At 45.0% G+C, this 16,853-nt stretch overlaps 1 protein-coding gene across 5 annotated transcripts in view; it reads right to left on the minus strand.

The window, feature by feature from the left end:
• The window catches only part of LOC140487121 (kazrin-like), a 339,165-nt gene that overhangs the window by 197,701 nt on the left and 124,611 nt on the right, over positions 1-16,853 (minus strand). For all 5 annotated transcript variants that reach the window (XM_072586643.1, XM_072586642.1, XM_072586646.1 and 2 more), the window contains one exon: positions 1,446-1,637. In XM_072586643.1, the coding sequence (XP_072442744.1) occupies positions 1,446-1,581 (136 nt within the window). In that variant the 5' untranslated portion in view covers positions 1,582-1,637. The remainder of the gene's footprint in view (positions 1-1,445; positions 1,638-16,853) is intronic.

A 16,853-nucleotide genomic window follows, 5' to 3' on the forward strand; every position in this document is an offset into this window, starting at 1 on the left:
ATTAGAGTGGTGCTGGAAAAGCCCAGCAGGTGAGGTAGCATCCGAGGAGCAGGAAATCTTTCCTTTCTGATGAAGGGCTTTTGCCTGAAACATTGATTTTCCTGCTCCTCGGATGCTGCCCGACCTGCTGTGCTTTTCCAGCACCACTCTAATCTCCAGCATCTGCAGTACCCACTTTCACCTAGTCCTTCCAAAATTAGTTCATCTGAGTTTGGGCCGATCAGGTTAAGGGGCTTCAATGCTGAAGAGTCACAACCACTCACAGTGGTCTCAGAATTACTGCCCTTTGTACCCTTCCGGTAGCTGAATTTACAGAGAAAGGTCAATGTGAGATCAGGGAAGCTACAGACAATCATTTGAGTCCAACAATCGAACAATTACCAACTCCCCGAGCGACAAAGATATTGTTCAGGACAGTTCCTGTTTTTACATTGTTCAGTGGTAGCATTTTCTTTTATTTACTCATGGGAGGTGGGTTTCACTGGCTGGCCAGCATTTTATTGCCTGTCCCTAGCTGCCATGGAGGAGGCGCTGGTGAGCTCCAGTGAGTCACACTGAAACACATTTAGAACCATACTTCTATTTGTAAAGAAGCATTGTCACACAAGAGTGGCTCCAGCCAATAATCTTCACATCTTAAAATTTGTGCTTTTGGTTTAAACTCAAAGCAAGGATCAGCAATTGTCCCATTCAGCTTCATAACTTTGTAGAACACGCACCTCTTCACTTCTTTACTCACAGAAGCCCTACAGTGTGGGAACAGGCCATTCAGCCCACCGAGTATACAGTGACCCTCCAAAGAGCATCCCACCCAGACCCACTCCCTCTCTCCCTGCATTTCCCTTGGCCAGTTCACCTAACCTGGACATCTTTGGATTGTGGGAGGAAACCGGAGCGTCCGGAGGAAACCCACCCAGACACGGGGAGAATGTGCAAACTCCACACAGAGAGTCAGTCGCCTGAGGCTTGAATTGAGCTTGGGTCCCTGGCACTGTGAGGCAACAGTGCTAACCACTGAGCCACCATGCCACCCTATAAACTGTTATGTCCTCTCTAAAGTAATCTACTCCTTACAGGGAACTCAACCAAAGTGGCAACTTGTGCAGTGATTGGACAGTAGCCAGGAGTGTGAACCCTGATACATTAGCCTTCACTCTCTCAGGCGGCTCAACACTGAGACAGCACTTGGACCACTCCCCAGGCTAATACTGCACTGACTCTTCCTAGGGCAGGAACAGAGTTGGACGATCAGCCAAGACCCCAAAGAACATCAGAGCAGAGCCAACGGACTGAATGGCCTACTCTAAACCTATTTTCTTCCCTTCTCTACGGCTGGGAACCACACCTGGGTCTGTGCCCTCACCTGCAAATGGTTCAATGAGTTGAAAAGCAAACCTGGTTACACGTGAAGGGAGTGTCACACAAGGAAAATGAAGTCCACTCACCCTGCAAGGCCTCTTTGGCTCGGGCCAGCTCTGTCTCTTTCTGAGCAAGCTGCACTTTCAGCTCAGTCACCGAAAGGATCTCGGCCGATTTCCCGACATTCGAATCCTCCAGCTCCTTGGTCAGCATTTCCTTCATCTGGCGCAGCCACTGCACCTCCTCCTGGAGCTGAGAGACCTCCTCACGGAGCAGCACTGTCAACAGATCACACACACACACAGCTCAGTAGAAGCACCGACCACCCACTCCCATTCGACTGGAGAAGCAGGCGGGCAGTTTGGGGGGGGGGAGGGGAGATTGGGAAAGGACAGACAAGAGAAGAGAAAATCTCAACTAGTGTCTCCACCTGGAAAAAGAGACGCCAAGGCACCACCCCCCACCTCATATCCACCCCCCACTAACTCCCCCTAGCAAGGTTAGCAGAGCCAGGAAGGAGGCCATTCAGCCTACTGAATCTTTCCTGGCCCTTTCAAAGAGAAAACCAGTTGTCCTACACTATCCTGTTTTCCTTTGCCCCCTACTTCACCATAACGTTTCCTCCTCCAAGTCTCTTCCTAGTTTGCATTTTGAACCCAGCTACTGAATCCGTACCCTCCAGGTGGTATGGGCAGTACTGCTGCGCATTTGGGAATGGAGAGAAAAACATTTCAAATGGATCCACATGGCTCTCTCTCCATGTGTGGCCCCAGTAGGAATGCAGAGAATCTACCTAAAGGCCTGGGGTGCTCCTGACATCACCAATTACTGACATACAAAGGGCACAAAAGGTACAATTAGTACAGGATGGTGGGTGAGGTTCCTTTACCTCACGGTCCAGACTGTCCACATTGGCATCGGAACCAAACCAGATCTCAGCCGTGAACGGAGGAGGTGGCCAAATGGATCCATTATTTTGAAAGGTTTGCTCTCTATTCCCAAATGTGGAACCAAAGCAGATCCAGTTTCTCCCTCAGACTCTATTGTTCTGCAGGTTAACCCCCTCCTTACCACTCGCCCAACACTTTGCTCTCTGTATCCTGACTCACACAAGCCCTGCTGACCTATGACCCTGGCTCTTTGTTCAGCAATGTGACCTTTTTAAAAATGATCATCCTAGAAATCGAATTCCACCATTTTCTCGCCCCTCCCCCATCCGTACAACTTGATCCGATCCCATCAACCTCCAAAATCCACATGCTCCTCCAGAAAATCCCGCATTTGGTCACATCTACTGTTGCCAAAAATCCGTTCCCCTCTCCCATCTTGAATGCATCCAAGAGTAGCTGACTTAATTGAATGGTTCAGATGTGAACCTTCAGGGACTTACTCAAACCTTGCAGTCAACAGAATGCCAGTTACTGCATGTCAAACAACATGAACAGTTGGTGAGGTTTGAACAACGTGGCAAGGGGCTATATCAGTGTAGGTATTGATATGCAGTGTTAAAAATAATTCAGGAAATTTAAAGGGCAGTGCCAGTTGGGAGGGTCAGAAGGTAATCCAAGACCCAGCTCCATTTTGCCTTAATAGTGACTGCACTGTCAGTAGGTCAATGGGAGGCGACAAATGGAGTGAGCTGGACTGTCCCTGGTTGATACTGCCAACTATCAAAGGCTTTTCCTGCGGGAATCATTGGATAAAGCGAAGAAAAGTGAAATCCTGAGCCTTCATCTTTTTATGGCAACTGGGAGAAGCAAAAATGTCAGAACAAAACTTGCAGTGAGGAGAAATTACTTTTCGCAAAGGCTGGAGAATCAATGGAACTCACAACCTCACAGGGTTCTGGAATCTGAGACACCGAATATATGTCAGTAGATGGACGGATTTATAGTTAGTAACGGGTTGAAGGGTTATGTGGAGTGGGGAGGGAAGTGGAGTCGAGGCCAAGGTGAAGTCAGCTATGATGGTATTCAATGGTGCAGCAAGGCCCCCTCCTGCTCCTCTCTTCATAAGTTCTTATAATACAGAAAAACAAAACTGCTTAGGAGCACCCAACGAAACCCATCAGTCAGTTAGAGTCAGAGTTATGCAACATGGAAACAGACCCTCTGGTCCAACTCGTCCATGCCGACCAGATATCACCAAATCTAGTCCCATTTGCCAAGACTTGGCCCATAACCCTCTAATCCCTTCCTATTCACGTACCCATCCAGATGCCTTTTAAATTTCATAATTGTCCCCAGCCTCCCTCACTTCCTCTGGCAGCTCATTCCATTCTAGCACCACCCTCTGCGTGAAAAAGTTGCCCCTCAGGTCCCTTTCTCCTCTCACCTTAAAACCTATGCCCTCTAGTTTTGGACTCCCCCATCTCGGGAAAAGACCTTCTCTATTTACCCCATCTATGCCCCTCATGACTTTAAAAACCTTAATCAGGTCAGCCCTCAGCTTCTGACCCTCCAGGGAAAAACAGCCCCAGCCGACATAGCCTCTCCCTGTAGCCGAAATCCTCCAACCCCAGCAACATCCCGAATCTCTTCTGAAGCCTTTGCAGAACCAAGTTTGACAATATCTTTCCTACAGCAGGGAGGCCAGAATTGACCAAGTAGCAAATGCGATATCAAACTAGATTTACCTCACAAACCCTGTGGTTTCAATAGCGCACCTTGCTCTGAGATCACCTGTTGTATTGACACTTATACTTCATGAAGCAGCTGCCTTCAGAGAGACAGCGTTGAATTTGAAAATGTAAACTGCAGCCCAGGAACTCCCTTGATGATAGCTGTTCGAGTCACAGCTGTCGAGATGGCAATGGAAACAATAGCACCAGATTGAATAAAAAAAAGACCAGGACTGCGCACAGGGGTCTTAGGAATTTTCAGCAAGTAGAAAGGTGTTTCTTTCAAAGGTTCGACACAGCAAACAGTGAGAAAAACAAGTGCTTGCCAGAGATTCACCAGTAACCAGGACCCACATCAGACCAGTTCCTGTTAACTCTGTTTCTCTCCCCACAGATACTGCCAGACCTGCTGAGTTTCTCCAGCACTCTGTCACCTCGGTCTTAAGTTTGTGCCCTTTAATTCTGAGTCTGTGCCCTCAGGTCCTAGACTCTCCCATGAGAGGAGATATCCTCTCAGCATTTACCCGGTCAAGCCCGTTAAGAATCTTACATTTTTCAATGAGATTATCCCTCATTCTTTTAAATTCCAGTGGGTAGAGTCCCAACTGGTTTAACGTTTGCTCATAAGACAATCCCTCCAGACTAAGGGCTCCCTCATCGGAGCATTCCCACCATCTGAGGTATTAGTCTGATGAACCTTCATCGCAGTCTTACTATGGCAAGTACTTTCTTCCTTCAGCAAGGAGACCAAAACTGTCCACAATACTCCAGCTGTGGTCTCACCAAGGCCCGATGTAATTGTCTAGGAGAAAGTGGGGACTGCAGATGCTGGAGATCAGAGTCGAAGAGTGTGGTGCTGGAAAAGCACAGCAGGTCAGGCAGCATCCGAGGAGCAGCACCACAGCCTTTGACCCTATGCTTTCCTAATTATTTGCTGCAACTCTATGTTAAATTGTGAGCAAGAGCACCCAGTTCCCTTTTCAGCAGATTGATCTCGAAGCAGACATACGTTATGTCCAGTTAACTACCTGTTTAAGACGCATACTCAGGTAAATAAGAGCTGCTCAATCCATAAGCTCACTAACAGCGCCTAGCACTCCCTCGCTTTCTCCTTCCTGATCATGCATCTCCCTAGGCCAAGAGTGAGTAACAGACAGCTTATAAAAATAACAGAGCCCTAATCTGTGTGCTTTCAGTGTGACAAGAACGGTGTGGGGGTGTAGGGTAAGATTTTACCCTCATCCATTAAACAGGGCTGGGTTAAGTCAGATATTCAATGCACACCTCATTAAAAGTTGTCGGGGACATAATCCAGGTGGCTCACATCTCGAAAGTGGTGAAGTTCAAACCACGGTTTGTATGTCCAAATGGTGTCATTTCTGACAGAGATTCCGGAGACCAAGAAATGCAGAGAGTGGGGTAACAGAGTTGGTGACACAGGAGAGTACAGAGAAGGAAGGAGAGTACAGAGAAGGAAGGAGAGTACAGAGAAGGAAGGAGAGTACAGAGAAGGAAGGAGAGTACAGAGAAGGAAGGAGAGTACAGAGAAGGAAGGAGAGTACAGAGAAGGAAGGAGACTGTGCGTCTTTCTTGATGTTTCATGCAAGCAAAAGCACACTCTGTTTCATCTCTCTGTGACCCAGTACGATATTCCAACAATAAACTGGGTGGGCAGATCAACTCCAATCCTCTGTAAATATTTGGTTTTGAATGTTCACGGGCGAGCTCAGCTTTGTTGAAAGGTTTTCCCAAGTAATCACCTTTAATGTAAAGTGACACCCACGCATTCACATTGAGAGAGACTGCCATCTAAAGCTCAAGATGGATATCAGATTTCCCCAAATTTTACTCCTGTCATTTACACCTTAGAAACTCAATAATTCAATGAGAAATTACATGTCCCTCCAAATCGGATGAATGGCTCAATGTCAGCAATTTCTCAGTGTCAGAACACTGCAATTTTGGGACTGGCCATAAAATCTAGGCCATCACTGCAGTTAAGAAAAAAAACCCCAAAAGATTTGCATTTCTTGAAGCTGTGTGATGTGCTGTGCTGGGAGTGAATTACTAAATGCTGTGCTTTCCCAGCACCACACTCGTGACTCTAATCTCAGCATCTGCAGTCCTCACTTTCGCCCACTAACTGGATCTTCCTATGCAGAAAGTCACTGCTGTGTTGATCAACATGATGACTGCAGGTGCTTCAAGACATTTGAGTGGCAAAATGCTTTCAGTTTCAATGAAAAACACAAATTATCCAAGATTTGTGGCCCGTCCCCAATTTTCCCTGAGCAGAGTGGCTCTGTGGGCCATTTCGGAGAGCAGGTGGGAGTCAGTTGCATCGCTGCGGTTCTAGAGTCACATGTAGGCCGGACCAGTTAGTGAAGGCACATTTCCTTCCCTAAAAAGGACATTAGTGAACCCAATTTTTTTTTAAAAAACATAACAATCAATGATAGTTATCACTGTCACTTGCTTTTAATTCCAGGTTATTTCAGATATTAGAGGAGAAAGTGAGGACTGCAGATGCTGGAGATCAGAGCTGAAAATGTGTTGCTGGAAAAGCGCAGCAGGTCAGGCAGCATCCAAGGAGCAGGAGAATCGAAGTTTCGGGCATGGGCCCTTCTTCAGGAATGAGGAAAGTGTGTCCAGCAGGCTAAGATAAAAGGTAGGGAGGAGGGACTTGGGGGGAGGGGTGTTGGAAATGCGATAGGTGGAAGGAGGTCAAGGTGAGGGTGATAGGCCAGAGTGGGGTGGGGGCGGAGAGGTCATGAAGAAGATTGCAGGTTAGGAAGGCGGTGCTGAGTTCGAGGGATTTGACTGAGACAAGGTGGGGGGAGGGGAAATGAGGAAACTGGAGAAATCTGAGTTCATCCCTTGAGGTTGGAGGGTTCCCAGGCGGAAGATGAGGCGCTCTTCCTCTAACCGTCGTGTTGCTATGGTCTGGCGATGGAGGAGTCCAAGGACCTGCATGTCCTTGGCGGAGTGGGAGGGGGATTTGAAGTGTTGAGCCACGGGTTGGTTGGGTTGGTTGGTCCAGGTGTCCCAGAGGTGTTCTCTGAAACGTTCCGCAAGTAGGCGGCCTGTCTCCCCAATATAGAGGAGGCCACATCGGGTGCAGCGGATGCAATAGATGATGTGTGTGGAGGTGCAGGTGAATTTGTGGCGGATATGGAAGTATCCCTTGGGGCCTTGGAGGGAAGTAAGGGGGGGAGGTGTGGGTGCAAGTTTTGCATTTCTTGTGGTTGCAGAGGAAGGTGCTGGGAGTGGAGGTTGGGTTGGTGGGGGGGGGGGGGGGGGGGGGGGGGGGGGGGGAGAGGAGGTGTGGACCTGATGAGGGAGTCACAGAGGGAGTGGTCTTTTCGGCCTTGAGCCCCGCCCCTCCAACCGCCACCAGGACAGAACCCCACTGGTCCTCACCTACCACCCCACCAACCTTCATGTACAGCGTATCATCCGCCACCTCCAAACGGACCCCACCACCAGGGATATATTTCCCTTCCCTCCCCTATCAGCGTTCCAAAAAGACCACTCCCTCCGTGACCTGCTGCCTGACCTGCTGCACTTCTCCAGCAACACATTTTCAGCTATTTCAGATATTATTTCATCCAGACAATCACTCACCAGCCCTTACTTCAAACCCAAGGCCCTGTGCCTTATAGTAGATTTTGTTTTAAATGGAGAGATGGTGGTAATGTCGTTGGACTAGTAATCCAGAGCCCAGACTCATCCCCCAAGATCAAGGGTTCAAATCCCATTACAGGAGCTGGAGGAATATCTGCTCAATTAATACAGGTGGAACAGAGAGTTAGTCTTGGTAAATGGTGACCATAGTATTGATCAACTGCTAATAAAAACCATTTGATTCACCCATTTACTTTAGGGCAGGAAATCTGCCATCCTAACTTGGTCTGTCCTCCATGTGACTCAAGGGCCACAGCAACATGACTGAGGTTTAATTGCCCTCTGAAATGGCCCTCACAATTTAACAGTTCAAAGGCACTCAGCTAGGCAACGAATGCTGGCCTCAACAGGGACACCCACATCCCAAAGAAGAAATAAAACTTCTAACTTCAGAGGCATCACAGTCCGGTCTCCAATGAGCTCAGTCTCCACGGGGTACGGGGAGGGGTGAGAAAAAACAAAGTGAAGTTCACACTTGTCACTGCTGAGCACATCCTGCTGGAAGGAGAGTGGGAAAGCTGGATGAGGACAGCATATGGGGTGGTTATTCACCAGCAGTGCTCCTCCAGTAATAACCTGCCTGGGTAATATGGGTCATTGCACTTAGGGACAGCAGACAATTATTAAAACTAACAGGACTCCACTCTGAAGTGTGGAGGATGGAACTGTGCTTTGGACTGACACGAATAGGAACCCCTTCACTGGCCCTACAGCAATCCCATTCTCATGCTCAGGATCTCAAATCCATTCTGAGTCTGGACCCAATGTAGTCCAACTGAGGAAGGGAGAAAATCGATTGCAACACCTCCTGATACTTCACTCCTTGGGAGTTATAGTCACAACTTACATGGTTAAAGATCACCAGAGGGAAGGACATGATGCCTCCGTGGTCACTGGTTTCAGAAAGATCCACGCTGGAGCCTTTATGAGAGAGTGCCAGCCACACAGCAGATAGATCATTCTCAAGTTCCAGCTATGGATGCCTATGTGCCAACAGTACAGTCACTGGCACATCACATCTCCAATCCACTCTACCTAAGCAGCTTGGCTGAAGGGGTACCCCCTAGGGCTTATAGAAGTGAAGGAGTTACAGTAATTAACAGCAGAGGATAAAAGAAGTGTTAGAGAGATGTGTTCTTTATTTTTAGGCTTCACTTGTCTTTGTTTATAGACTGTACAGACTAATTTACAGAGGCATGTCATCTACACCCTACAATCTCTTTCATTTGGTCACAATTGCCCAATCTCTAGCATTTATATGTTAATGTCAAAGTCTTGTTTAAAAAAAAGTTTTCCAGTGTCTTTAATTTCCTACCTTTGCAGCTCTCCAACTTCCAGCTCACTTTCTCCAATATTCTGATTTGCTTTTGTGAATCCTACTCCACCTTCAGTTATTGCAGAGCCTTTAGCAATGGTGTTTCAGTGTTTTGAAATCCAAAACACAGATTTGTCACATTGTTCCTCATTTTTTAAAATCTGCCTCCACTATGCCTGCAGTGATATGCTAATGTTCCTGCCAAGTTGCCGTTTGATCTTTGAAGCTTCCATTTGTGAAGCAGAAAAATTGTTGACAAAAGATGGCTCACATGCTTCAACTGGGAATTAAATTTGGATCCACAACAATGTGGTTCCATATCTCGTTTAACATAATCATCTCAAGTGCAATGCTGATTGATGTAATGACTGTTGACTTTGAGTTGGGAAAGAGGTGATTTGAAGGAGTGATGGGAAGCTGAATGGAAGAGGGAGGTTTGTAAAAGGGAGAAAGGATGATGGGGACTTATTTCTTGACAGGCTGTTGAAGGCTTCTGCTACCAATGAACATGCTGGGTTGGAGCATACGCACATAAATCAATGCAGAGATCAGTTGGAGGCCATTAAGGGAATCTAAAGATGAGGGGAAAGATCTTGTGGGCGCAATAAGTTAATGAAGAGGAGGATAACCTGGATGTTTTGGAAGCATAATCGTGCCTGAACTTTGGTCATTTGCCCTCTTTTTCAATAATGATACAGATTTCTTATCAATAATTCCATAAATAGAGATCAACTACAAAAGCTGAGACTTGATCAAAATGTTGAAAATGGGTCAAACAGCCTCTGTGAAAAACAGTGAACATCAACTTGTATTTATTGTGCCTTCAACATGTCCCAAGGTGTTTCACAGGTGCATCATCAAGTCAGTCTTGTTAATTAATCACAAAGCTATAATTCAGGTAGGTGGCTAAAGTCTTACAAACATATAAGTTAGGAGCAAAAGGAGACCATTCAGCTAGATAATGGTTGAACTGATTGTGGTCTTAATTCCACACTCCCATCTATCCCAATATGCTTTGATTTTCTTTCCAAAAGAATCTACCTCCACTTTAAAAAGATACAGTGACCCTGCGTCTGCCAAAGTTGCGTAGACTTTGAGAGGAAAATTTCTCAATATCTCTCCTAAAAGAGTGACCCAATTTGAAGTGTCTCCTTGTTCTGGACTCATTTATGAGATTAGCCATCTGGCTCTTTCAGGTGTGTCCTAAAGAAAACGCAAGTAATAAATTGCAGAGATTTAGACAGAATTCCAGTGCTGCAGGCCTATGCAGCAGAGGGAACAGCCAGAGTGAGGACTCAGATCTCTGTGTTCTGGTCCTGAAAGGTTAACTCTGATTTCCCTCCACAGATGCTGCCAGACCTGTTGAGTTTTTCCAGCAATTTCAGTTTTTGTTCCCTCTGTTGCAGCATTCTGCAGTTTTTCCCCAGTTGAACAATATTCAGCTCTTGTCCTTCTGCCAAGGTGTATAACCTCACTTCCCACACTGTATTCCATTTCCCAAATTTTCATCCACTCATTCCAACTGCTTGTATCCTCCAATAGACTGCCATCCTCACAGCTCGCCTTACTCTGAAACATGGTGGCAGTGTGTTCACTTCCATCATCCAAGACATTAATACATATTGAAATAATTGCAGCTCCAGCACAGATCCCTGTAGCATTCCCCTGGTTACAGGTTGCCATCCTGAAAATGCCCCCTTTATCTCAAATCTCTACTTGTTCATCTTGGTTAGCCAATCCTCCATCCATGCTAATGTACTACCCACAACATCATGGGCTTTTATCTTATTAATAAATAGTTTTCTGTGCAGTAACAAATTGAATGCCTTTTGGAAATCCAAAGCTTCAACATCTGCTGGTTCCCTTTTATCCATCCTGCTTGTTCCTACTTCAAAAGCATCAGCCATGATTTGCCCTTCACACCACTGTATTAACTCGGCTTGATTATATTATGTAGTTCTAAATTCTCCACCAATGCATCCTTGATGATGAACCATGACATTTCCCCAATGACTTGTGAAACTAACTGGCCTATCGTTACTAGTTACTGCGTCCCACCTTTTGTCTAAGGGTGTTATACTGGGAGTTTTTCAATCCTCTGGGGCTCTTTCAGAAACTTAAAGATTCATGAAAGGTTACTACTGTCTCGACAGCTACTTCCATTGAAATCCTAGAATGCAACTCATTGGCCTTTAGCCCCATTATTTTCTCTGCAACCTTTTCCCTATTGTTAGTTCCTTGAGTACCTGGTCTACTTGTAATGCTATTGGTACACTATGCCATGAAGACTGATGCAAAGTATTTATTCAACTCCAATGCCATTTCCTGACTCCCCGTTACATTTATTCCAGCCGCATTCGGAGTGATTTATGATCACTTTGACCTCGCTCTTATATAATTAAGGAAGTTCTTACCGTCTTGCTTGTTTGATTATTAATTGTTAGTTTATTTTGCCTTCAGTTTATTCTGCTTGGTAATAGTTTATTGGCATTTAAAACTGTCCTGATCCTTGGGTTTACCACTAATCTTGGACATCTTGCTTGATTTTCTTTTAATTTCATACTATCCCCAACTTCCTTGATCAACTATGATTGATTACATCCTCCCTCGAATCCTCCTTCCTCACTGGGTTATATTTTTGCAGAAAATAATGAACCATTTTCAACAGTGATTGCTCTTTTCTGATAAACTTCTTTCCGAGACCACCAAAATTGGTCAGTGAAGAAGGTTATCACAGATTATAATGGGATCTTGATCACATGGGCCTATGGCCTGAGGAGTGGCAGATGAAGTTTAATTTAGATAAATGTGAGGTGATGCATTTTGGTCAGGCAAATCAGGGCAGGACTTACACAGTGCATGGATTATAGAGGTTAGGATGCCATATAAGAGCTGTACAGGACATTGGTGAAACCACTGAGAAAACTGCATCGAATTCTGGTCTCCCTGCTATCAGAAAGATGTTGATAAACTTGAAAAGATTTACAGGCATGTTACCAGGATTAAAGGGTTTGAGCTATAAGGGAGAGGGGCTGACTAGGCTGGGGCTGTTTTCCCTGGAGTGTTAAAGGCTGAGGTTTATAAAATCACGAGGGGCATGGATAGGGTGAATAGCCAAGGTCTATTTTCCCATGGTACAGGAGACCAAAACTAGAGGGCAAAGTTTTAAGGTGAGAGGGTAAAGATTTAAAAGGGACCTTAGGGGCAGCTTTTTCACACAGAGAGTGGTGCATGTTCAGAATGAGCTGCCAGAGGTGGTGGAGGCAGTGGGTATTACAACATTCATTTGGGATCTAAATGGGTACACAAATAGGAAGGATTAAAGGGGGACGTGGGCCTAATTCCAGCAAGTGGAACTCGATCTGATTAGGATATCTGGTCGGCACGGAAGAATTGGACCAAAGGGTCTGTTTCTGTGCTGTACCATCTCTATGATTCTATAACTCAAGTTTCTACAATCAGACAAATTCCCAGAACCTAGAATCAAGGATTTGAAAAGTGAGCGTTGTGGAGATTGTGCTTTCACTGATTACAAGTTTCTAAAATTCCTTTATTCTGGAACGGTTAGATTAGATTGAAAATGAGCAAATGTAACACCATTGTAACAAAGTAGGGAGACAGCATAAAACAGGAACTACAGACTAGTTTACCTGACATTAGTCACTGGTATATCCTGGAATCGCTTATCGAGGAGTCCTTAACAATGCACTGAGGAAAAACATGGTGTGATGAGAATAGGTTAACGTGGTTCAAGGAAAAGGAGACATTTATTTGTTTTGTTGAAGATATAACAGGCAGGAAGATAAAAGGGGACCAGTAGATGAAGCATTCAGCACTTGGGTTTTTGAAGAATATTAGACAAGGCACCATGGAAAGACTAATACATAGGGTAAGGGCCTGTGGAGTTGAGCGGATTTATTAGCATGGATAAAAGATTGGTTGATAGACAGGAAGCAGAGAGTAGGGACAAGTGAAGCATTTTCAAGATTTGCAGGATGTGTTGGCGATCTATAAGACAATATTGATGGAGCGAGGCAAGTGTATGGCATGCATGCCTTTATTGGTCAGTGCTTTAGTGTACGAGTTGAGAGGTCAGGTTGCAGGTGTACAAGACATTAGCGATGTCACTTTTGGAATACCACACTCAATTCTGGTCTCCCTGCTAGAGGAAAGATGCTAAACTTGTAAGGGTTGAGAAAAGATTTACGACAATGTTGCAGGGTGGGAATGCAATCTGTGCGATGGACACAAATACGCAAAGATGATATACAGATAAGGCACGTGATTAGACAAAATGATGAGAGATGGAATAAGATGTGGAATAAGGTGTGAAGTGATTCACTTTGGGCATAAGAATACAACAGCTGAATTTTTTGTTAAAAGGCATGAAACTTCAAAATGTCAATGCTCAGAGAGACTTAGATACATTGATATATAGAACTGAAAAGGGTTAGCATGCAGGTACAGCAGGCAATTAGAAAGTCAAATGTCACATTGGCCTTTATTGCAAGGGGAGTAGAGTGTAAGAATAAAATTTCTTGCTACAGCTTTACTGTGGTTCAGTGAGATCACATCAGAAATACTGTGCGCATTTTTCCATATTTAAAAGCAGAACATACTTGTATTGAAGGCAGCACAACATAGGTTCACTGGATTGGTCCCCGGAAAGATGAAGTCAGGTTTATGTTGTCTGCAGTTTAGAAACCGTGGGCGGCACGGTGGCACAGTGGTTAGCACTGCTGCCTCACAGCGCCAGAGTCCCGGGTTCAACTCCCGACTCAGGCGACTGACTGTATGGAGTTTGCACATTCGCCCCGTGTCTGCGTGGGTTTCCTCCCACAGTCCAAAGATGTGCAAGCCAGGTGAATTGGCTATGCTAAATTGCCCATAGTGTTAGGTAAAAAGGGCCCGTAGTGTTAGGTAAAAAGGGGTACATGTAGGGGTATGGGTGGGTTGCGCTTTGGCGGGTCAGTGTGGACTTGTTGGGCCGAAGTAATCTAATCTAAAACCGAGATGTGATCTCATTGAGATTATGGAGATTGTTTTCATTGACTGAGGCATCTGTTCCAGAATTTGGGGCCAATCATTCAGGAATGAGAGGAGGAAACATTTCTTCACTTCCAAGGGTTGTGCATGTTTCATTATTGAACATATTTACAGAGGAGACAGACAGATATTTGAAGTCTTTGAAAGAATTGAGAGGTATGGAGCGCTGGCAGAAAAAAAAGAGAAGTTCAGGTATGCTTTGTATTATGGGCCATACAATCCATTTCTTATAATCATAATTTCTTGGGGAGAAACATCAACGAAGGTTTGGACACAGCAGTCTATGGTGCAGGGTTCAGTATCAAAACTCAGGCTAGATTCTCGATTGGGTCTAAATTACAGCAAATACCCTGATTACCTGGTACAGCGATTCATCCATTTGTGTGTGACAAAATTACCTGGCAAGCACCCTCAGCCCAATTTTCCCCAGTGTCCCCTGCTCTTTATACTTTTCCCTTGGACATCTCCGAAACACCTCAGTGTACGGTTACAAGTCAACCACGTTGCTGTGGGTCTGGAGTTACATGTAGGCTATGCTGGCTAAGGTTAGCAGATTTAAAAAAAAAATAAAAATCAATGATAGTTGTCACAGTTCCTGGCATGAACTTTTAATTCCAGATTTTAAATTAACTGCCACAGTGCATTAGGCTGGGCCTTCAGATTACTAGTCAAAAAGTGTGGTGCTGGAAAAGCACAGCTGGTCAGGCAGCATCAGAGGAACAGGAGAGTCGATGTTTCGAGCATAAGCTCTTCATCAGAAATGATCCCCTCCCCTTGGGAGACAGTATAAACAGTAATCTTCTCTGGTTGATACTTAATCTGGAAAAATCAAAACTCCCGAACGTTCACATTGACAGGCCCACACTAGTCCAGGTGACTAATAATGTTGTGCACAGTTAAAGCCCCTTTACGCGGGAAGTTAATTCTAATTGTCCATTTGAGGGTCAGAAATCCCAGCTGCAGTTGTTGCCATACCACTCATGTAGGTAGTGGTTTTGTCATCCAAGTCATACCAGACTCGAAATGTTAACGCTGTTTCTCTCTGCACAGTTGCTGCCAGATCTACTGAGCTTTTAAAATGTTTGTGATTGACTATCCACTGTCATCCCTTTAAGTAACATTCCCCAATTTATCATAGCCAGCTTATATCACACATTATTGTAGTTTCGTTTTTATTTAGATTCAGGACCCCAGTCTCAGAATCAACTACATTGCTCTCCATTTTAACAGAGAGTTATAGTATATTATGGTCATTTCTCCAGTATTCTCTTAGTGAGCTAGTTTGTGGAGAGATTACGACTCCCTCCTTGGCATCATGTTATAATTTGCCTGTAAATGCAATGACAGACCCCACTGTGGTCTCTAGGATCCTCTATGCAGATACCATCTGAGTGTGGAATGCAGATTCGTGCTGACGCTGTCCCAGAATTTAAGTTGTAGCAGGGTGGCTATTGTCCCCACTCTTTCAGGTTGACACCTTTAGTGCTGCCCTCAGGACCAAAGATAACAATACAAGAGACTGCAGAGCAGAACATGGCACAGGTTTCAACCTTTTTAAACCTCACTCGACAACATCAGCTGCCGCTGCTGCAAACAACAAAGGCTTCAGGACAGAGCTTCTCAAACCCCTTCACCTGCAGACCACTAGGTTGGGGTGAATGACCCATACACCACCCACCAGTCCCATTGCACCCTTTTCTGCCTGCCATAAGACAAAGTCTCAACAGAATTGATGGGAACGTATGGAAAATACAAGTGTTTCACTGCTTTTTGACTTCCAAATATAATACATTTGTGCATTTCTTTCCTTAAATATCCTGAATAAATTAATTCATGCCAGAGGCAGGAGTAGGGACATTTTCATATTATAAACATTAGCACAAAAGAACACATTTAGTTGAACATTCTAATGTCATTAAATCATCACCATAACTTTCTACTGAGAAATTAATACTTAACATACACGTGTGTTAATCTTAACAGGAACATAAATCTTCCTTATGAAATTACACTGCTGTTGATCATTCTCATGACCATTTCCCCCCCATCTGGGAGCTGGTTTGTTTGCAGGTCACCCACAAAGTGGTAAGGCTGAGAACTGGGGTCCGTTCTCTCGTATGGCCTCAGCCATGTCATTACGTACCAATGACCTCCATTTTGAACCAACCCCTGGACCTACTGGAGCCCCCCTATGGATGACAAGCCATCTTCAGACCACAGTATAAGTACAATGAGAGATTGCTTGCTTGTCTGTGGACAGGACAGCGGGGCCCATTACGACTACATGAGCTCACTGGGAGGTTGGAACCTCTCCGACCAAAACATCATTCTGCCCAGCACATTCCTCCAACTGAGCCAATCAGAATCAACTGAACCATTTAAAAAAGGAACAGTGTGTGCTCAAGTCTAATGAGAAAGCTTGTAACAATCTCACTCTGCGAATAACCTAAACCCTGGCGCATGGGGCTTGGTTTATGGATTTGCACTGACGGACATTCCAATTAGCTTTTTGGTCCCGTGTACTTAAATGAAAAGTGTATAAGTCACCACTCACGGCACCATCCTAGGTAAAAGGGTCCCTCAGTACAACTTCTTCAGTTACAGATCTTAGAAAAATAGAAGAGTAAAAAATCCAGCATTGCAGAGTTTAGGAATGACTTATAAAATTGAGGGAAAAAAAACATCAGTATAATACCATGATCTTCCAACCCAGTCTATGCTAGCCTCTAGCCTCCAGTCCACACTGGGTTTTGACTCCAGACCCTCATTGGTCAGCAGGAATCATTCTGGGAAAATGGACGCTGACTGTGTGTGTTTCTCCCTTTCGTG

This window comes from Chiloscyllium punctatum, chromosome 16 (assembly GCF_047496795.1).
Source record: "Chiloscyllium punctatum isolate Juve2018m chromosome 16, sChiPun1.3, whole genome shotgun sequence".
In the NCBI taxonomy this organism is placed as follows: Eukaryota; Metazoa; Chordata; class Chondrichthyes; order Orectolobiformes; family Hemiscylliidae; genus Chiloscyllium; species Chiloscyllium punctatum.